The sequence below is a fragment of the Crinia signifera genome, chromosome 6 (genome assembly GCF_055691185.1).
Source record: "Crinia signifera chromosome 6, ASM5569118v1, whole genome shotgun sequence".
Classification (NCBI taxonomy): Eukaryota; Metazoa; Chordata; class Amphibia; order Anura; family Myobatrachidae; genus Crinia; species Crinia signifera.
In genome coordinates, this window is record NC_139222.1 from 135824020 (window position 1) to 135846630 (window position 22611).

Consider the following 22611-nt stretch of genomic DNA (forward strand, 5'->3'; position numbering starts at 1 on the left):
TCTCTCAGGCTATTACATTTGTGCCCAAATAGTCTAATTTTGGGTGTATTGCCCTGATCAGATTTACTTTGCATAGTGATTTGACGCATTATGTAGCTACAAAATGGACCTAAAATAAACTGCAAATGAGGCCCTATAGATCATTATTATCAACCTGTATATGAGAACTGTAGATAAAATATTACTAGAAGAATAACATTTCAGTGCAAACAGCTCTACACTGCATAATACAGCAGACACTATTAATCCAGACATCCCAGTTCTCGGTGATATTCTGCCCAGATAAGAAGCCAATGGATGAGACCTGTGATGCTGTAAAGAGGCTCAGGTTCAGAGAATGGATACATTCATGTAGAGCGATTAGAACAAGGGGGGGCTTACAGAGAGGAGGATACATCACTACCTGAGCTTCTGGAATGCTCGGAACAGCATTCAAATGAAGAACAAGCAACAGGAAAGCTGCACTGTTTCTGCAAACATAAGTGATGCAAAGCAGAAGCTTGTGTGAATAAAAAGACAAACTTATCTACATAACACTGATTGGGCTACAAACTATACTTTGACTTGATTTGGTCAAGTGAAAGAAACCTACTAAAGAGTCACTGGAAATATTCTGCAGAGGAGCTTACTATTCAGACATGCATCTGCCATCAACCCCCTTATGGAGGATTTGGGAAAATATTTTGTTGAATGTTTTATGGCTCTCCCCTGGGATGGTAAGTACTGTTATACATTATGTCTGCTTGGATTTATGTGGTATTGTATCATACAGTATGTAGAGTTCTACATCTATTTGCCTGCTTTCTGCATACAATGTATGCACCACTGAGGGATGAAATGCCACAATCACCTTTTTGGATCACACAGGTGTGGTTCTTGTCTCCAGTGTCTGAGTAAATGCTACAATGAAGTGTGCATTGTCTGATTTCACCATGTGATGTTTAGACTAGTAACTGTCATTTTTCCCCTCTTTGAATGAATTTTCAGTGCGCTTGGCAACATCATGGGACTACAGTATATGACATTAGTTTGTTTTGTCTGTATTTTGAGCACAATACTCTTAGGCGGTGCACTATTTATGGGGGCACATTTAAGAAGTGATAAAGTGGAGAGAGCTAAACTACCAGCCAATCAGCTCCAATATGCCATTTTTCAACTACAGCCTGTAGTTTGAAGCTGATTGGAATGTATTTGACCACTCTTCATGCTATAATTCACCAAGGCTTAGTTCATAGATCCCATGGTCATTTATATAAAATCCAATTTTCAGTACTTCTGTTGTGAGTGACAAGGTACTGAAAGAATAATAACCACTTAGGTTCCAGTGTTCAAGGGATATAAAACAGGACCCTTGCGGGAGCATCTGTGATAATATTGCGGGCAATGTGTGGGTTAACTGCTTGAGTTGCCGAACAGCTATCCTGAGTTTTCTAGAAGGATGATATGGTGAGTTTGAAAGCATACCCATTATTTATAAGATTGCAGACATAAATTGCATGTCATACACAGGATTGCTGTATCACTTGCTGAACTTTTATTGCAGGTTTTCATTATCAGGATGGTTAATAAACAGCAAAATATGCTGCCGTATACAGCCACATAGAATGTTACATGCCACAGAAAAAGAGATATATAACAAATTAGAGATGTGCGGGTTCGGTTTTACCTGGAATTACTCGTTTCTCACAGCGGGATCTTATTGGCTATCCAAAACACATGACAGCCGATAGCCAATCGGCAAAATCCAAACTTGCAATAATTTGGCCATAAGAACCACGTAAATCTGAACCCGCACATCTCTATAATAAATGCAACTCTTTGTATTACATTTTTTAAAGGGAGCTTCTATCCTTTGTGTCCACAAATGGCAATTACTAAGCTGACCTCACAAGAGCTCTCCTTTTGGTTCCTGCAAACCATCTCATGAAGCATGTCACAATGCCAGTGCTGTAGCTGGGCATCAGAGGTGGATCTACCATTGGTGCAGTATACAGGGGCCCCTGAGGACTACTGGGGTGGAGGTGGGGGCCCAAATTATATTTTTGCACCTGGGCCCAGCACTCACAAGGTCCGCCACTGCTGGACGTCATCATGTCATATAACAACCACTGTTAAAGTAGGAAGTTGGAACATCTTAAGGAGATACCCTGCACATTTCTCAGCAGCAGGAGGCTTATGCAGGCAGCTTGCAAGCCAGAAAAGTGCCACCCCCTCTCCCAAAGGAGTATCTATGAGATTGATTCAATAAGTAATTTAACAAGACCTCTCGTGCGTAATGTTCTCTATACCCTTCTAATTTTCAGCCAGGCCAAAGCAGGTACAACACTGCTTCCACTCAAAATCATTAGACTGCAGCTCATATTAGTCATACTGTCCCAACATCAGCTGTAAGATGGCGGGGCTGGCAGAAACATGGTCAAACACTAAGCTGTGTGTCTAAATCGCACATCAACAAATTCATGACCTATTTGTCAGGGTGTGCGGCTGCACCATACCCAAACCTTTTCCTGTGCCATGACATTATCCCCATACAATTAGACAAGTTTGCAGTGAATTTTAGCTGCTCATGTGCCATTTAATGGCCATGAGAGGGAGCAGTGGTCTGACTTGGTGTGAAATTAGAAATAAACAGAGAACATTACACAAGTGAGAGGTCTTTTTATATATTACTTATTGAAGTACACTCATATAATGGGTGCAGAGTGTGCACATGGGCCCATGGGTACAGTACATCAATTTCTACCTACCTTTAGTTTTGCATCAGCAGCACTGCCGAAATCACCAGGAAAATAGCGCTGCAGAAACGTTGGCGTTTTGTGAACGTGCATTAGAAAAATTTCAGAAAAATGGGCACCATGCAATTTTCCGAGGGACCTGACGATGCGCTGTAGACCCTATAACGGAGCCAGACAGTATTTCAGTTCCACACCAGCAAGAAAAGGGGGGCGGCGGAGAGACATGAATGGAGAGGGAATATGGGCTCCCTCCTCTCTTAATGCACCCCTGCCCTCTGTCTTGCACCTTCTGAGGCAGATTGGTCATATACTGTACATCCTTCATAAAAATAATGCAAACATTTCTATGGTATGTAGTTATCCCTTTGAGTGCTAACGATGCTGTGAGAGATGTGCAAAATATCGGCTACAAATGCCAGCATCGCTCACAGACAATGTTCTTTTTTTGGAGCAATATTTAACAAAATTTCAGGTAATTTACTTCAGATCATTTGACGGCAGTAACTAATAATCCTTGATATTCAAATATCAAACACTAATATTCATATTCCTTGACTTTGACCATGGCACTTTTAGCGGATATGTTGCACATCTCTCACAGCAATGTTAGCACTCAAAGGGTTAAGTTGCCGATGGATGGATGGATGGAATAACAATTTTCAGAATCCCCACAACCAAATGACGATGGACAATATAATGACATATACCGAACCCAGACAAATCGAAACATCGACAACATCAAAAATTCAACAAGAAAAAACACAAACTGGAAGAAAACACTGACACAATGACGACACCCAAAATAATGATACAAAATATACTGAATACAGTTTCTCATGATTATTTAAAAAAACGGACTTGTTCATACCCTACCCCGACTATCCCTAGTACAGCAGTACCTGAGATAAAGATCTCATCTTGCATTGAGTGAGATAGGAATCTAATTGTATGGACTTTGCTTCATTATACAGATTTTGTGCAGATATTCTTTAATATGTGAATTCAACATATATAATATGAGACTAAGGTATCTACATTATAGCCATTACTTTATCCATGGTTTTAGTGCCTGTAAAATATAGTTACTTTACATTGCTTTGTGTAGCCTGTGTTGTAATATTGGACCTGGCATGTGGTATAGATTTGTGGAGTAATGACTGAAATTACCATATTTTTTGGACCATTAGACACACTTTTTGTTTCCAAAAAAAGTGTGGGGGGGAAAGTGTGTGCATCTTATGCAGCGAATACCAGCCGCCAGTCAACAACATAACGGCCGCACAGCAGTGTCCCGGTGCCCCCCCGCCCGGTACCTTCCCCCCTCCTACCTGGGCAAGGCAGAGAAGTTTTCCGGCTGGGCAGCAGGGTCAGGTCGGCAGCGGGTCCCTGCGGTGTATGTGATATCAGTGGCGGGGTCCATGCAGCGGATGGGAACTAGTAGTTTCAGAGAACTGTCTGCTGTATGGGGGCTAACATTTTATTATGGCCCATTTTCATAGCAGCAGCAGAAGAGAGGAGGGGAGCCGGGTCCCTGCTATGGAAGCAGAGGAGGGGTAAGGCATGGGGGTATGGGTGGAGTGGGGGGAGGTTTGTTACCTTTACTGGGGGGGGCGCAATTTTGATAGCCGGTCCCGGCTGCAGCACAGATGTGGCAGCAGCAATACAATAGCCCCGCAGGCCCCTGGCGCCCACACTTACACAGCGCCTCCCCGCTACCACGGGGTCTGCGGGGCTATTTTTATGCCACTGCCCAGGTAGGAGGGGGGGATTTATAGGATGCCTCAGTGGGGGGGGGGGGTTTAGGATGCCTGGAGTAACACAGTTGCTGCCAACCTATGATGATCAGCGGATTACAAGAGGAGGAGGAGCCAGCAGACATATCTGGGCCTACTGACCTCAGAAAGGAGTGGTCAGGATAAAGATACAGGACTAGATCAGGAAGAGAACTATAATCTCTGTGTGGACATCTATAGCACTGGCAGTACACCTGAGAACAGTTCAAGGTACACTAGTGTGCCATGGCATGGTGGCTAAAAACATTGCCCTACTTCATGACCCATTCCATGAGATACTATAAAAAAATGCTCTGTTTCTGAACTTCCCTGGCATTGGCAGAGGTGGGACTGCAGCACAGTCCAAAAATAGATAACCACACAAACTACCACCCAAAACATGGACAAACCCTGGCAGTTGGTGTGGCTCCCCTATTTGAATCTGTAACTGCCACTGGCAAGTTAGTCCAGAAACTGAGCATTTTGTACAGAACCAAATGGAATGGGTATTTTTGGAAGGTATAATCAGGGCTTAAAGTGGTCATAGAGATGTGGTAGAACTCCATTCCCCTGTCCCTTACACAGCCCCTCCGCCCATTAGATAGAGCCAGTTGGATGGTTTTTACTACTCTCTGCAAACTATAAATTTGTGTCCTACGTACCTCCAATATTTTATAAAAGGACAGTGGTCTCACAAGGAAGGGGCATATTCACACAATAGTACCCAAACAGTAGCATAATCTTATTCACATTACACAGTCGTGCCCCTTATTCACATTATGCTGCACATTAGTACCCCTTATAAATATATAATATGCCACACAGTAGTGTCCCTTATACACAATATCCACAGTAGTGTCTCTTATACACAATTACCACAGAAGTAGAGCTTCTTACACATAATGCCCACAATAGTAAGAGGTGCCACATACACATATTGCCCACAAAAGTGCAACTTACACACAAATGACCTTATTCAGATCCATTTGCTCATCTGCGTGTTCATGGATATATATGCAAAACATCAATGCGCATGCATGTGAGGGAACTTGGCGTGTGAAGGGAGGTGACTGGTGGCTGTGAGACAGGTGGCGTTTCAATGACTTTCAAATTCACAGCTTTGCTAGTCAACCAGGATAAGGCCCATATTGCCCACATTAGAAATGCTCCATACACACATAATGGCCCACATACATAGGCTTACCATAATATCTATTTAAACTGGGACATTCATGAATTACAATTAGGTTCAGTTGCTGGCAGATTTCAAGCCTGTATTTCATCTGGATTTAATCAGCGTCAGAACCTGTGTAATCCATGAGAGTCCAGGTTTAAAGGGACAGTATGGTAAGCATTATAGCTCTGCTTCTGTCACTTGAATACTGTAGGTCACCCCCAATTTCTTCACATGTACAGAGCCTGCTCATTTTATACCCCTTTCAGATCACACCTAATTTCTGGGTTCATGCCGCTTTGTTGCTGGTTTGTCTGGGTAATAGATCTGAATGGGCTTACCGGGTACAGCCAGAGCCGGTCCTAGCCTAAATGATGCCCTAGGCAAGATTTTGGATGGTGCCCCCTAGCACCGCCACTAGTTCTGCCTCTGACCCTGCTCCCCTTTCCCAGCATCATCAACCCTCATCATAGCAGTCATCATTTTGGTGCTCCTACCTGCAATATTTTAAATAGAAACAGTGCACACATTCGGTGCGCAGCCCAAACAGGGGTGTGTTCTTGCTGGGAAGGGTCATGGCCACACAATAGTACCCCCAATTCAAATTATGCCACACAGCAGTGCAACTTTATTCACATTATATCATGTGATAGTGTCCCTTATTCACGTTACATCACAGAGTAGTACCACTTTACCTTATATACAATACTCAAAAATATTTGAGAAAATATTGTATTTTTAGCACCTCCATGGCTACACTGCAACCCAGCACAAAGCAGTGTGTGCTGGACAGAGGAGAAGAGCTGCAGCTGCTGCTGTCATTAAGGGGAGGGGGCCCGGGGGCCCCCACTGGGCACTTCCATCAGACTTTGGCCTGGGTAATTTGTACCCCCTACCCCTTTCTCTTGGCACCCCTGATAATACCACACAGTAATGCCCCTTACACAACACACATAATTAATGTCCTTATAAACATAATGCCCTTGAGGACTTCCGGTTCCGGCGGAGATGTGAGAGGACGTGTGGACGGGAGCTCCGTGGCCGCCCCAGCACAACATAGCCTTACCGCCGCCACACACTCCTCAGCAACCCGACCCCTTGTGCCGGACACCTTGCGGAAGCTGCCACAGCCTCCGGAGCGATCACCGCGTCACCAAGCCGCCGGGTGAGAGACTCCCTGTTAGAGAGCGCTCCGGCGGTGTTGGCGTGTGACGTCACCCGAGGTGCCGCGCGCTTCGTGATCCCAGCAGCAGTGCCGAACAGATACCACCGACAGCCCCCTGACTGGCAGACCTAACCCCACCAGCCATAAGAGCCCAGATGAACCGGCTCCTGGACCCCAGCAGCGCCAAGGACGACCAGAGCAGGCGCCCACAAAGGAGTAGGAGTGCTCCCAAAATGGCCGCGGCACAAAAACCTGACCTGCAGCAGTTCTCTTTCCAGGACAGAGGAGACACAGTAAGTGCTGGGGGTACAGGTCCCATAATAGACTCACAAGTAGATCTATTTGATCAAACACAGGGGCAGCCATCTCACCCACAGACAACACCCCTCACCTATGCAGACATTGTGCGTGCAGTGCAAGAGACTGTAAACCCAATAATGGACACCCACACAGCTAAGATGACCCAAGCAGTGCAGGATATCAAGTCCCAAATTAAACAAATTGTCAAAAAAGTAAATACTAATGAGCAAAGGCTGGGGGAAGTATTTGAGGACGTGGCTAAAATAAAGGCTCATACTGACTCCATGCAGAAAACTCAGTTCCAACTGCTAAACAAAGTGGACAGTCTTGAAAATCAATCAAGACGTAACAACCTTAGAATCTTGGGCCTCCCTGAGACGATAAAAGGACCGGCCCTTTATTCTTTTATCACCCAAACCCTCCCCGAATTATTGCAAATACAAGACCAGTGCAACGGAATGATTGTGGAGAGGGCGCACAGGCTAGGACCGCCGCGGGCTGACTCTGACCCCAGACCAAGACCAGTCATTTTTAAAAGTCTAAACTTTCTTCATAAGGAAGCAATTTGGGTCGCATACCGCAAACAGAAACGCCTTCAATGGAACTCTAAGAATATTTTAATATTCCAAGATTATTCGGCCGAAGTCCTGCGTGCACGAAAAGAATTCTCCCCACTATGCACGAAACTAGTGCAAGACGGCAAGAAATTTGCCCTAATGTTCCCAGCCCGTCTACGCTTATTTTATGGAAACTCATATAAAGACTTCTCCACTGTCCAAGACGCGGACAAATTCCTTATGGAAGAAGCACAGGAAGCTTTCAACCCCTCCCCCCCAGAAGAAGAAGAATAGCAGCAGAGGAGACAGCATAAGTTTAAAAACAACAAAAACCTGGAAACCGTTGATTGGCCTCCACACTATGATTAAAATGAACGATCGGACTTTAGTTCTATACGCCATACATCCATTCATAATACCTAAAGGCCAAAAGGAAAGACTTTGAACTAAGTTCTTCCAGGACTCATGATGACACGATTCCATACCGACTCACAGGTTTTTAAACCAAGATTGTGTCAGTTGACGATGCATATTTAATGTTTGGTTCACTCGACTTAAGGGTGGACACAGTTATAGTTATATTTTTCTCTCTTTAGGCAAAAAGTCTATATATGTGACAGTTAAAGCCAAAACGGCAGTTACATCTTAGTTCAAGAAGGCTGGGGCGAGCCACAACAGCTCACGGTTAAGTTATAGGTACAACAGAGGCTGGACACTAGGTCCGGCTACGGAAAACCTGGCTGCCACTTGGCGGTCTGGCTATCTGGAAGTCAGATAGGTTCAATTAAAGTAGGCGCTGAGGTGGAAGCGATTGAAGTGATTATATGGCTGCATCTTACTCTTATCAGAAAACCTACAGTGCCTGCAAATTTTGTTTTGTTTTTGCATTTTCTTAATGTTTTGCATTGTGTCCTTTTGTATTTCCCTTTTGTGTCATGTCCTCCCCCCTCCTCCCCTGGTTGTTTATGGAGCATGAACACCCTATCTCGACCTCCAATACACATTTTAAATTACTTGGTCTTTAATGATCTAACTGTAATCTTCTCCCTCTTTCATAAAAGATGGCTCAGATAAGGATTGGTACATTTAATGTACGCGGCTTTCACTTGCCCTCTAAAAGGAAAAAAATATTACAATACTTGAACAAATTGAAGGTCGACATAGCATTCCTCCAAGAAACTCATCTTTCCCCCACAGAAATGTTAAAGCTAAATACATTAGGATGGTCCTTATTGACCTCAGCACCATACAACACAAAATCACGAGGAGTGGCTATAATGGTAAAGAAAAACATACCGGTGACCATACACTCTACTAAGAGTGATCCCGAGGGTAGATATGCAATAGTAGATGCGACAATACACGCTGTTCGATATGCCTTATGTAATGTATATGCACCCAATGTTTTTTCTGCTGATTTTTTTAGGAAAATTGTTAAACTTATGACCCCATACTCAGACAAACCCATAACTTTAGCTGGGGATTTCAATACTGTGTCCTCTGCATATTTAGACAGAGCCCCCCACACTCCGGGTAGAAGATCTGCTCCAAAGCTGGGCATCCCCCTTTTACTAACGCAGCTGCACTTGACAGACATATGGCGGGCACAACATCCTTTGGAGAAGGAGTATTCATGCCACTCCCAGGTACATGATACGCTATCCCGAATTGATAACATTTTGGTTTCAACCACTCTATTCCCAAAAATCAGGGATTCTGGAATAGAGCCTATCTGTTTATCAGACCATGCAACATGCTGGGTCGACATAGATTCACAGGTAGATAGGGGCCCATATATCCAATGGAGATATCCAGCTAGACTGGCCAATTCCAAAAAGTTTAAAGAAATGGTAGAACACACCTGGACTGTGTATTCCCATGAAAACGCAGAAATGGCAACAAATGCTTGCCAAACATTCTGGCAAGCCTCTAAGACTGTCTTAAGGGGCGAAATAATTTCATACTGCGCGAAAAACAATAAAGAATTGGCCAAGCTATACCTGGATACTCAGACAGAACTAACTAAAGTTTATCAACAATTCAAACAGAACCCCACTACAATAAATAAAAATCGGTACTCTTTACCTAGAACGGCGCCCGCGATTGAAATCGCGGGCGTCGGGGGTAAAAATCGCGGTGATCGCGGTCATCGCGGGTAAATCGGGATGGCCGCGATGGCCGCGATGACCGCGATCACCGCGATTTTCCCATAGGGAACAATGTTAAAACGGCAGATTGACCGCGATTTTACTATTAAATGCCTCAATGGACCCGATTTGGGGCCAAATTAACCCTTAAATGGCCCCCCAAATTTTTAACGCCACCCCACGATCCACGCCAACCCGAAGCGTGGCGAGCGCAGCGAGCCCGCGAGGGGCTTCGGTACGCGTCCTCCGACCTTTTCATGCCCTACTATCCACTAGGGCGTGGTGTGAGAATATAATAGTGTGGCGAGCGCAGCGAGCCACCGAGCCCGAAGCGTGGCGAGCGCAGCGAGCCCCGCGAGGGGACGCGGATACCTTCACAGGTAGACGCGTCCCCTCGCGGGCTTCACAGGTGTCCGCGTCGCCACGGACACCTGTGAAGCCCGCGAGGGGACGCGCATAACTGTGAAGGTATCCGCGTCCCCTCGCGGGGCTCGCTGCGCTCGCCACGCTTCGGGCTCGGTGGCTCGCTGCGCTCGCCACACTATTATATTCTCACACCACGCCCTAGTGGATAGTAGGGCATGAAAAGGTCGGAGGACGCGTACCGCCGCCCCTCGCGGGCTCGCTGCGCTCGCCACGCTTCGGGTTGGCGTGGATCGTGGGGTGGCGTTAAAAATTTGGGGGGGCATTTAAGGGTTAATGGGCTCTGTGGCCCATTTAACATTGATTCCTATGGCCAAATCGGGTGGATTGAGCCATTTAACAGTAAAATCGGGTCCATCGCGCCTTTTAACATTGATTCCTATGGGAAATCGGGAGCATCGCGTCGCGGGCATCGCGGGTACATTTATGTGCGGCCGCGACGCGACCGACACGATTTCCATGTTTAACATGGGTTTCAATGGGAAATCGCGGGCATCGCGTCGGTCGCGTCGCGGACGCACATAAATGTACCCGCGATGCCCGCGACGGGCGCCGTTCTAGGTAAAGAGTACCTAAAAATCTATATTTACATCACAAACAATTATTTGACAATCTATTGTCTCAGCAAGAAACAAGACGCTCCTTTTTGACACATAGTCGCTACCATAATTTAGGTAATAAATCTAATAAATTATTGACAGGACTACTCAAAGGTCAATTCCCCCCAACAATAATCACTGCCCTGACTGATTCTCAGGGGAATTTACAAAGTTCAGGTCGATCCATAGCGAATACCCTCCATGACTTCTACTCCGAGTTATATGCTGACCCCGCAATAGATGAAAAAGCTAGCAAGACCTTTTGGGATTCAATATCAGTCCCAAGGCTTTCAGCAGAAGACACACATCCACTCACAAAACCAATCACGGAGGAGGAAATACTAAATATAATCAAAAATCTAAAATTAAACAAATCGCCCGGCCCCGATGGATTAACAAATGAATATTATAAATTGTTAGCCCCCAAAATAGTAAATTCATTAGCAATTATGTTTAACTCATTTTTAAAAGGTACCCCCCTACCCCAATACTTTAATGCAGCCATCATAAAGATCCTACTAAAACCAGGAAGAGACCCAACACAACCTGCCTCTTACAGGCCAATTTCCCTGTTAAATACAGACTATAAAATATATACCAAAATCCTAGCAGACCGTTTAAAATTGTTACTTCCAGCCATAATTCATGTAGACCAAACGGGGTTCATTTGGGGCAGGCACTCGACAGTTAATGTGAGAAAGGTACTGACTGCAATGCAGTGGGTACAAACTAATAAAACAACTGATCCGCAGGCCTTGCTCGCATTAGACGCTGAAAAAGCGTTCGATCTAGTGACCTGGGACCATCTCTACAAAACATTAAGCCATTTTGGAATACCCATGGAGTATATTTCAGCTATCAAAGCGTTGTACTGTGACGCATCATCCCAGATATTAGCTAATAGCTACCTTTCCCCGAATTTTCCAATACGGAGGGGCACCCGGCAGGGATGCCCCCTCTCACCACTACTTTTTGCAATGTCTATTGAACCACTAGCTATCAAATTAAGGGCAGCAACGGATTATAAAGGAATATCAATACGGCACACAGAACTAAAATTAAGTTTATTTGCGGACGACCTATTGTTATTTTTTTCTGACCCAAGTAAGTCCATCCCAGAGATAATGCAAATAATAGACACGTACAGCAAGTTCACGGGATTTAAGGTAAATTACGACAAATCACAATTACTCCCATTAAATGACCAAATAATGACATTTATGACTGACCCTTTATTCGAAAAATTTAAGATTTGTCAAACCTCACTAAATTACTTAGGAGTCCAGATCCCGTTTCACTATAACGCACTATATAAGATAAACATACACCCCATCCTTAACAAAATGTCGAACCTGCTAGATAATTGGCAATCATTACCTTTATCCCTATTAGGCAGGATCACAGTAATAAAAAGCATAGTATTCCCAAAACTATCATATATACTTCAGATGTTACCTTTGAAGCTAAGTAGGAAAGACATACTAAAATGCCATTCAATGTTTAGAAAATTTATATGGTCAGGGAAGAGGTCTAGAATCTCTCTTCCAAGATTATGTTTACCTAAAGCAGAAGGAGGATTTGGGCTTCCTAACATACAGCATTTTTCCCAGGCTGCACATTTCAGGTATATAACAGATTGGCTCACTAACAGATCAGTGTATACCAACCGTGCACTTGAGGAAAGCATATTTTCTCCTTTTTCCCCAGCAGCTCTACTCCATGCTCCGAAATCAACCATCCCGCCACACATATTTGAATCAATCCTCTTTAAAAACACATATCTATCTTGGTTAGCTATAAATAAGAGATTGGGAAGAAGACATGATAGCTCTCCTTTTACTACACTCTGGGGAAATCCCTGTTTTAAACCAGGACTAGAAAATGCCAACTATGTGAGTTGGAAATTAAAAGGCATATCGGCAGTAAAAGATGTGTTTGACCCAGGTGGAGCCGTAATGGTATTCTCGGCGATGAAAGAAAAATATGATATCACAGATAAAAGTTTTTATACAGTATGTATCTGCAAGTGAGACATTTCGCTCAGTCAATCATAAAAGCTTGGGATAATGAAGACCACCCGGACCCAGTTCTTGCGCTGTTATCCGCACATAATGTCATGGGGTATAGAATACGATATATGTATAATAATCTGGTATTGAGTGAGGTAGAGAAGCTGAGAACCCCTCTAGAGGCATCTTGGAAAAAAGAGGTCCCCACAGCTCCTGAGCTCAAGGATGCACTCAAGAATAATATTAATACTTTAAGGTATCTAAGGGCTTCCTCCCTACAGGAAATTCACCTGAAATTTTTAAATCGTGCCTATATATCTCAGAAACAAAGGAACCGCTTTGTGGCAGATGACCTAGGGTTATGTCCAAAATGTGGCATGTTGGGCGCTACTTTTATACATAATTTTTGGGAGTGCAGGAAGGTGAGAACCTTCTGGCACAAATTGATTATTCAAATAAATAAGGTATTTAATGTGAAAGTTGCGGCTCAACTAACCCCTTGCTTATTTCTATATTTTAAGGACTGGGACTTGGGTAGAAACAAGAGAAGTATAATACCGGCATTATCAGTGTTACTTACTTTGGCTAAAAAGCTAATACTCAAGTATTGGATAATGAAACAGACCCCATCCATAACAGAATATAAGCGAATGTTATTGGACATCATATTATATGAAAGACAGGCAGCGTTACAAAACATAGAACAGGGTGTGTTACAGTTCTACAAGAAATGGGAAACTGTGATATTAAGCTATGAAGCAGAAACCCAGGCATATATACAAAAACTGTTCGAGAATACCACATGGTTCCTTCAACGACAGTTAGCAGGATGTTAAGCTAATGCTGTTATGGCAAGGCGGAGATGACGGGGTTTAGGTAATTACTATGTGTAGCTGTGGAATCTGGACGAAACAACCAGATCTACCCCCCCCCCCCCCATTGTCTGTCTTCCCAGTGACCCCCAATATCACCCTAATACTTTCCCCCTCCCCCTCTATTAATTATACTTTGATTCTAATTTAAATAATTAATGTGTTTTATATATTGTGTAGAAGCATGAAGACATAATGACTGGTGCAATTCCACACAAGATTTATAAAAAAAAAAAAAAAGGAGACAAAACAGTCAAGAGAATTGTTTCATAGAGGAATAAGTCTTTATTATGTTTAGAGACAAAGTGAAAAGAATATAATAGGTACGGACTTGAGTTGATCTCCTTTCACTGTAATTTGAGATGAGGTTCTCTGGCAGAACCAAAAAGTGCAATTGAGAGTTAATGTTGTGTGTAACACAGTTTATTTTTGTATCATACAAATAACCTGTAAAGGATAAAATGTCTTTATGTAAAGCCAACTGTATGAAAAACTTTGAAAATACAATAAAAAGTATTTAAAAAAAAAAAAACATAATGCCCTTACACATTATGCCAACCTTTATTAATGCCCTTCATACACATAATGACACACATAATGCTCCTTACACATATGTTGCACATTATTAATGCCCTTATACACATGACACACATAATGCCCACTACACATATGTTGCACATTATTAATGCCCTTATACCAGTGGTTCCCAAACTGAGCGCCTAGGCTCGCTGGGGTGCCTCGGGACACTTGCAGGGGTGCCTCGGGTTGGTCGTCCAGGACCAATTCAAATTATTTATGATAAATAATTTCTGGACAAAACCAGTGCTGGTGGCTGCCAATCATAAAATGTGTACAATCAGAACCAAATCCTGCCCTTTACCACATAACTGAACCTAAGAAGCACATATAAACACAATCTACTTAATTTGATATATATTTTTGGGGGGCCTAGGGGTGCCTTGGAAAAATTCTGATACTCTAGGGTGCCGTGATTAGAAAAAGATTGGGAACCCCTGCCTTATACACATGACACACATAATGCCTGTTACACATATGTCGCACATTATTAATGCATTTATACATGACACACATAATGCCCCTTACACATACGTCGAACACTATTGCACAACCAACCCACCTGCAGACAGCACTCGCACAGCCGCTAACACTGTGACCTCTACCTCTGCTTGGATACAGATGTTTCCTCATACATCTTGCCTCAATAGGCCATGCAGCTCCTGGCCAGTTCTGCTAACGTTGGGTGCCTTTTTTGCTGAAAATTCATCTTATTTGCATTGTTATGTAACCAGGACACACAAGGAGCTTCTGATGATTAAAATGATATGATATGCGACATGCCTATATTCTGTGCTGCGACTGTGGCTGTACCTGCATACGGAATGCTATGTTACAGTGATTTCCATGAATACACTATTTCATATGCAGATACAGCCTCACTCACACACATAATATAGGCTTGCTGCATATCATTTTAATCAGCAGAAGCTGCTCAGGGGCAAACGCAGGATTTTCAGAAGGGGGTTTCCAGAGGGGCGGAGCAAAGCACGGAGATGGACACTGTATATGCCTGGTCAGTTTAAGTATTATAGATAGACCAAATGTATATAAATAATAATAATAATACTAATAAAAATATATATATATATATATATATATATATATATATATATATATATATCTATAGAAATGGAAACAACGGGCGCTTCATAGTGCAGATGGTTTTGTAAAAAATAAATCTTCTTTAATGACAAACGGACAACAGGTAAGAAATAAATAACATTACCAAAGTAGGCGGTCTCAGATTACCGCAATAGTTTGAGCATAAGGTAAACCCAGTAACGCTCGGCGTCTGGCACACAGGAGAGGTTACACTCCTTACGACTCCGGCTGGTCTGATCCGACGCTGAGCCACGCCCCTACGCGTTTCGTCACGTGGACTTCGTCAGAGGGCTGGCCCAGCGTCGGTCAGAATCCTCTATTGTACCTGGGTTGCTGTCAATCACAGCCAATCCCTGACATTGCCTCAGCTGAGGCGTTTAGACATCTAACACGTTGTATGCGTGCAACATGCCTTTGTATATATATACGTTGCGTCCACTTAGGCAACAACTTAAAACATAGTTTAAAACATATAGAATCATATAGAATCAAAAGCATATACATGTACAGTATTGCATAAAAGTATTAACACATAAAAAATACTTTAAAAATAACACAGCGTTTACATAATCATCTCTCCACATTCACGGGGTTCGATTGAAGCGCATATATAATATAAGCAGCTACTTCAAAAATATATATATTGACCAGAAAAATTATTAAAGAAGGTTGTTAAAAATTATTATTATACATTAGTAAAACCCCACAAGAGAACCAGTAAAAAAAACTCCAAAAAAGGGACATAGTTGAATTAACGACAAATCACTTAACTATTGGTGGTGCTTCAAGCACACATTTATCGGGGTACATCAAATAATTAACAATACCTTCATCCCAAAAAAGAAGCAATATCTATTCCTTCATTCAACCCTTCAGGGTGAAGTGTGTTTAAATTATATATCCAATAGGATTCTCTTTTGCGCAGTAATTTTTCAAGGTTTCCCCCCCTCACATCTACTTTCACTTGTTCTATGCCCATAAAGCGCATTCCATCTGGTTTGCTGTTTTGACAGGTGAGGAAATGCCGCGGGACACTATGGTTGCTAATTTTATTTTTAATATTGCGATAGTGCTCGAGGATACGTATCTTTAGCATCCTCTTAGTCTGTCCCACGTATCTTTTGCCACACGGGCAGAGCAATAAATACACTACGTGGGTTGTAGTACAGTTAATCAGCCCCTTTACTTCACACACTTTACCATTTCTATCAGTAACTGTTTTTTTACCTTTTAACCCATGTGGGCACATTTTGCATTTAGTACAACAATAAAAACCTTTTAGAGGGGGCATATTCGAAAAGAGACTCAGTGTTCTTTGTTCTGATTTCTCTACAGGTAACAAGCTGGGAGATAACTTACTCTTGAGAGTGTTAGCTCTTTTAAAAATAACCTCTGGACGTTCCCCTATAACTCCTTGCAAAAGGGGATCCATTTTAAGGACTGTCCAATGTTTATTTAAAATTTTTTTAATCACAGTACTTTGTGCATTGAATTGCGTGACAAACGGACAAAAGACAGCTCTTTTCCCCTTCTTTTCATGTTTTTTATAAACAATGAGTTCTTTTCTTTCCAATTCTCTACATTTATCTTTAGCAGAAAGAATAAGGTTCAGGGGGTACCCCTTTTCCAGGAACCTGCTTATATAAGTTTCAGCCTGTATATCAAAACTCTCTAGGCTACTACAATTGCGCCTCAGGCGCAGTAGTTGCGAATATGGCAGATTTAATTTCCAGTTTTCCGCGTGACAGCTTGTGAATTCTAAATAATTATTGCTGTCAACTTCTTTGAAAAAAGTACAGGTTTTTACTGATTCTGAATAATCCTCTGCCGCCAGAGTCAAATCCAGATATTCGATGGTGTTTTTATTGAACTTGAATGTAAAACTTAGGTTATACTGGTTCTCGTGTATGTATTTCACAAACTCTGAGAACTGTAATTCTGTACCGGACCACACTATGATGACGTCATCGATATAACGTTTAAACATAGACAAAAATTGCAAAAAGGGTTTTTTTTCACTGTAAATATGTTCTTGTTCCCATTCGCCTAAATATAAATTGGCGAACCCCGGGGCACAAATCGTGCCCATAGCTGTCCCGCAGCACTGTATGTAGTAGTGCCCCAGGAAAGTGAAATAATTGTATTTGAGCACAAACTTTAAACACTCTACAATAAAATCAGCTTTTTTTCTAGGGATGGTAACATCACGATACAGGACTGCTAATATACAGTTTAACCCCTTTTCATGTGGTATGGACGTATACAAAGAATTAATGTCTACAGTGGCCCAACTATTCGTATCCACCCATTTCAGATCTTCTACCCACTGTAAAACTGACATGGAGTCTTTAACATAAGATTTCAGTTTAGGTACATACTTATTCAGATATACATCCACGTACTCCGATAATTTCGAAGTCAGAGAATCAATCCCTGATACAATTGGGCGGCCAGGGGGCGCGGTCTGGCTCTTATGAATCTTTGGGAGATGATAGATGGTAGCCACCCTGGGGTGATCATTGCTGAGATAATCAAATTCATTCTGATCAATATGGCCATCTCTCTTTCCCCTTAACAAGAGAGCCTGGAGATCCAATTGAAACTCCGAGGATGGATCTTTCTCCAATAGTCTGTATGACACTGGGTCACTCAATAGTCTCAACATCTCAGCAATGTAATTGTCCCTATTCATAATTACCAGACCGCCCCCCTTATCCGCTTGTTTTATAACCACGTTTTTGTTGTCAACAATTTCTTTAAGGGCATTGCTCTCTTGTCTGGTTAAGTTTTTATTATTAATTCTCAACTTGTCATTTATCTCATCAAATTCTTTTTTCACCAACTGGAAAAATAAGTCAATGTTTGGCCCTTTTGACTCTAAGGGATAAAACGTACTCTGTTTTTTAAGACCAGTAGATCCTTCTGGTATTTGATTAACGGTGTCATTTAATTCATTGTCCTTATTCATTTTTATAAAGTGTCGCTTTAATGTCAATCTGCGTATATATAAATTTAGGTCTACAAACAGTGAAAACTTGTTCACAGACATCGATGGGGCAAATGAAAGTCCTTTCTGTAAAAGGTCTATTTGATGTTTATTTAAACTCATATCTGATAAATTAAATATTCCTTTAATGGGTACTAATTCATTGCCCGACGTTTGAAGATGGGTGGTTTTTCCCCTCCCTCTCTTCCCCCGTCGTCGCGGCTTCTCTTTCCCCAACGATGTGGGGAGGATGTTTCTTTTTTTGGCACAAATCGAAATAATACTACTAACTTTCAAAGACCCAGGTATAATCAGCCCAAGAAATGGGGTAATAGATGGGACGATAAAATCCAAGAACCCATCCCCCCCTCTAACCAAAAACAACAAGCCAGCTGGGCAACGGTAGTGAAAAACAAAACATGGAGAGCCAGTTCAGCCACTAATAGAACAGGAGAAGCGCAGAACTCACCTTTACTTCAAAATAGGTTTTTACCTTTACAACAGATTGAAAATAGACAAACTGAAAAAAGACAATCAGAACCGCATTTTTTAGAACAACGACAGAGAGACAAGTACAGCATAAAAGAAACATCCTCCCCACATCGTTGGGGAAAGAGAAGCCGCGACGACGGGGGAAGAGAGGGAGGGGAAAAACCACCCATCTTCAAACGTCGGGCAATGAATTAGTACCCATTAAAGGAATATTTAATTTATCAGATATGAGTTTAAATAAACATCAAATAGACCTTTTACAGAAAGGACTTTCATTTGCCCCATCGATGTCTGTGAACAAGTTTTCACTGTTTGTAGACCTAAATTTATATATACGCAGATTGACATTAAAGCGACACTTTATAAAAATGAATAAGGACAATGAATTAAATGACACCGTTAATCAAATACCAGAAGGATCTACTGGTCTTAAAAAACAGAGTACGTTTTATCCCTTAGAGTCAAAAGGGCCAAACATTGACTTATTTTTCCAGTTGGTGAAAAAAGAATTTGATGAGATAAATGACAAGTTGAGAATTAATAATAAAAACTTAACCAGACAAGAGAGCAATGCCCTTAAAGAAATTGTTGACAACAAAAATGTGGTTATAAAACAAGCGGATAAGGGGGGCGGTCTGGTAATTATGAATAGGGACAATTACATTGCTGAGATGTTGAGACTATTGAGTGACCCAGTGTCATACAGACTATTGGAGAAAGATCCATCCTCGGAGTTTCAATTGGATCTCCAGGCTCTCTTGTTAAGGGGAAAGAGAGATGGCCATATTGATCAGAATGAATTTGATTATCTCAGCAATGATCACCCCAGGGTGGCTACCATCTATCATCTCCCAAAGATTCATAAGAGCCAGACCGCGCCCCCTGGCCGCCCAATTGTATCAGGGATTGATTCTCTGACTTCGAAATTATCGGAGTACGTGGATGTATATCTGAATAAGTATGTACCTAAACTGAAATCTTATGTTAAAGACTCCATGTCAGTTTTACAGTGGGTAGAAGATCTGAAATGGGTGGATACGAATAGTTGGGCCACTGTAGACATTAATTCTTTGTATACGTCCATACCACATGAAAAGGGGTTAAACTGTATATTAGCAGTCCTGTATCGTGATGTTACCATCCCTAGAAAAAAAGCTGATTTTATTGTAGAGTGTTTAAAGTTTGTGCTCAAATACAATTATTTCACTTTTCTGGGGCACTACTACATACAGTGCTGCGGGACAGCTATGGGCACGATTTGTGCCCCGGGGTTCGCCAATTTATATTTAGGCGAATGGGAACAAGAACATATTTACAGTGAAAAAAAACCCTTTTTGCAATTTTTGTCTATGTTTAAACGTTATATCGATGACGTCATCATAGTGTGGTCCGGTACAGAATTACAGTTCTCAGAGTTTGTGAAATACATACACGAGAACCAGTATAACCTAAGTTTTACATTCAAGTTCAATAAAAACACCATTGAATATCTGGATTTGACTCTGGCGGCAGAGGATTATTCAGAATCAGTAAAAACCTGTACTTTTTTCAAAGAAGTTGACAGCAATAATTATTTAGAATTCACAAGCTGTCACGCGGAAAACTGGAAATTAAATCTGCCATATTCGCAACTACTGCGCCTGAGGCGCAATTGTAGTAGCCTAGAGAGTTTTGATATACAGGCTGAAACTTATATAAGCAGGTTCCTGGAAAAGGGGTACCCCCTGAACCTTATTCTTTCTGCTAAAGATAAATGTAGAGAATTGGAAAGAAAAGAACTCATTGTTTATAAAAAACATGAAAAGAAGGGGAAAAGAGCTGTCTTTTGTCCGTTTGTCACGCAATTCAATGCACAAAGTACTGTGATTAAAAAAAATTTAAATAAACATTGCATACCTCCCAACTGTCACGATTCCGTCGGGACAGTCCCGATTTTCGGGTCCTGTCCCGACGTCCCACCCGCGGCAGGCATTGTCCCGCTGCGGGGGGTGGCAGTTGGGAGACCCCCCAATCTAGTAGAATAGACGCTGTGCGCATGCGCACAGCGTCTATTCTCGCATGAAAATGAGGTCGCGGCTAATTAGCATAAGCCGCGCCCTCATTTGCATACGCCCCGCCCCCTTTTCGGGCGCTCTCGCGGCTTCGCCGCGCGAGCGTCCCTATTTCATCCGGACACAAGTTGGGAGGTATGCATTGGACAGTCCTTAAAATGGATCCCCTTTTGCAAGGAGTTATAGGGGAACGTCCAGAGGTTATTTTTAAAAGAGCTAACACTCTCAAGAGTAAGTTATCTCCCAGCTTGTTACCTGTAGAGAAATCAGAACAAAGAACACTGAGTCTCTTTTCGAATATGCCCCCTCTAAAAGGTTTTTATTGTTGTACTAAATGCAAAATGTGCCCACATGGGTTAAAAGGTAAAAAAACAGTTACTGATAGAAATGGTAAAGTGTGTGAAGTAAAGGGGCTGATTAACTGTACTACAACCCACGTAGTGTATTTATTGCTCTGCCCGTGTGGCAAAAGATACGTGGGACAGACTAAGAGGATGCTAAAGATACGTATCCTCGAGCACTATCGCAATATTAAAAATAAAATTAGCAACCATAGTGTCCCGCGGCATTTCCTCACCTGTCAGAACAGCAAACCAGATGGAATGCGCTTTATGGGCATAGAACAAGTGAAAGTAGATGTGAGGGGGGGAAACCTTGAAAAATTACTGCGCAAAAGAGAATCCTATTGGATATATAATTTAAACACACTTCACCCTGAAGGGTTGAATGAAGGAATAGATATTGCTTCATTTTTGGGATGAAGGTATTGTTAATTATTTGATGTACCCCGATAAATGTGTGCTTGAAGCACCACCAATAGTTAAGTGATTTGTCGTTAATTCAACTATGTCCCTTTTTTGGAGTTTTTTTTACTGGTTCTCTTGTGGGGTTTTACTAATGTATAATAATAATTTTTAACAACCTTCTTTAATAATTTTTCTGGTCAATATATATATTTTTGAAGTAGCTGCTTATATTATATATGCGCTTCAATCGAACCCCGTGAATGTGGAGAGATGATTATGTAAACGCTGTGTTATTTTTAAAGTATTTTTTATGTGTTAATACTTTTATGCAATACTGTACATGTATATGCTTTTGATTCTATATGATTCTATATGTTTTAAACTATGTTTTAAGTTGTTGCCTAAGTGGACGCAACGTATATATATACAAAGGCATGTTGCACGCATACAACGTGTTAGATGTCTAAACGCCTCAGCTGAGGCAATGTCAGGGATTGGCTGTGATTGACAGCAACCCAGGTACAATAGAGGATTCTGACCGACGCTGGGCCAGCCCTCTGACGAAGTCCACGTGACGAAACGCGTAGGGGCGTGGCTCAGCGTCGGATCAGACCAGCCGGAGTCGTAAGGAGTGTAACCTCTCCTGTGTGCCAGACGCCGAGCGTTACTGGGTTTACCTTATGCTCAAACTATTGCGGTAATCTGAGACCGCCTACTTTGGTAATGTTATTTATTTCTTACCTGTTGTCCGTTTGTCATTAAAGAAGATTTATTTTTTACAAAACCATCTGCACTATGAAGCGCCCGTTGTTTCCATTTCTATAGACAAATTTACCTGGTGGATACAGGTGCCCCGAGGGGTTGTAACGGAGCGGCTGGGTCACCATTACCTAAGTGCAACAA

The 22611-nt window shown here is 42.1% G+C and overlaps 1 protein-coding gene across 3 annotated transcripts in view; it reads left to right on the forward strand.

The window, feature by feature from the left end:
* The first annotated feature begins 297 nt into the window (after positions 1 to 297).
* LOC146008233 (vasoactive intestinal polypeptide receptor 1-like) overlaps positions 298 to 22611 on the forward strand; it is a 134919-nt gene continuing 112605 nt past the window's right edge. For all 3 annotated transcript variants that reach the window (XM_083147308.1, XM_083147309.1, XM_083147310.1), the window contains exon 1: positions 298 to 716. In XM_083147308.1, coding sequence (XP_083003434.1) covers positions 639 to 716 — 78 coding nt within the window. In that variant the 5' untranslated portion in view covers positions 298 to 638. The remainder of the gene's footprint in view (positions 717 to 22611) is intronic.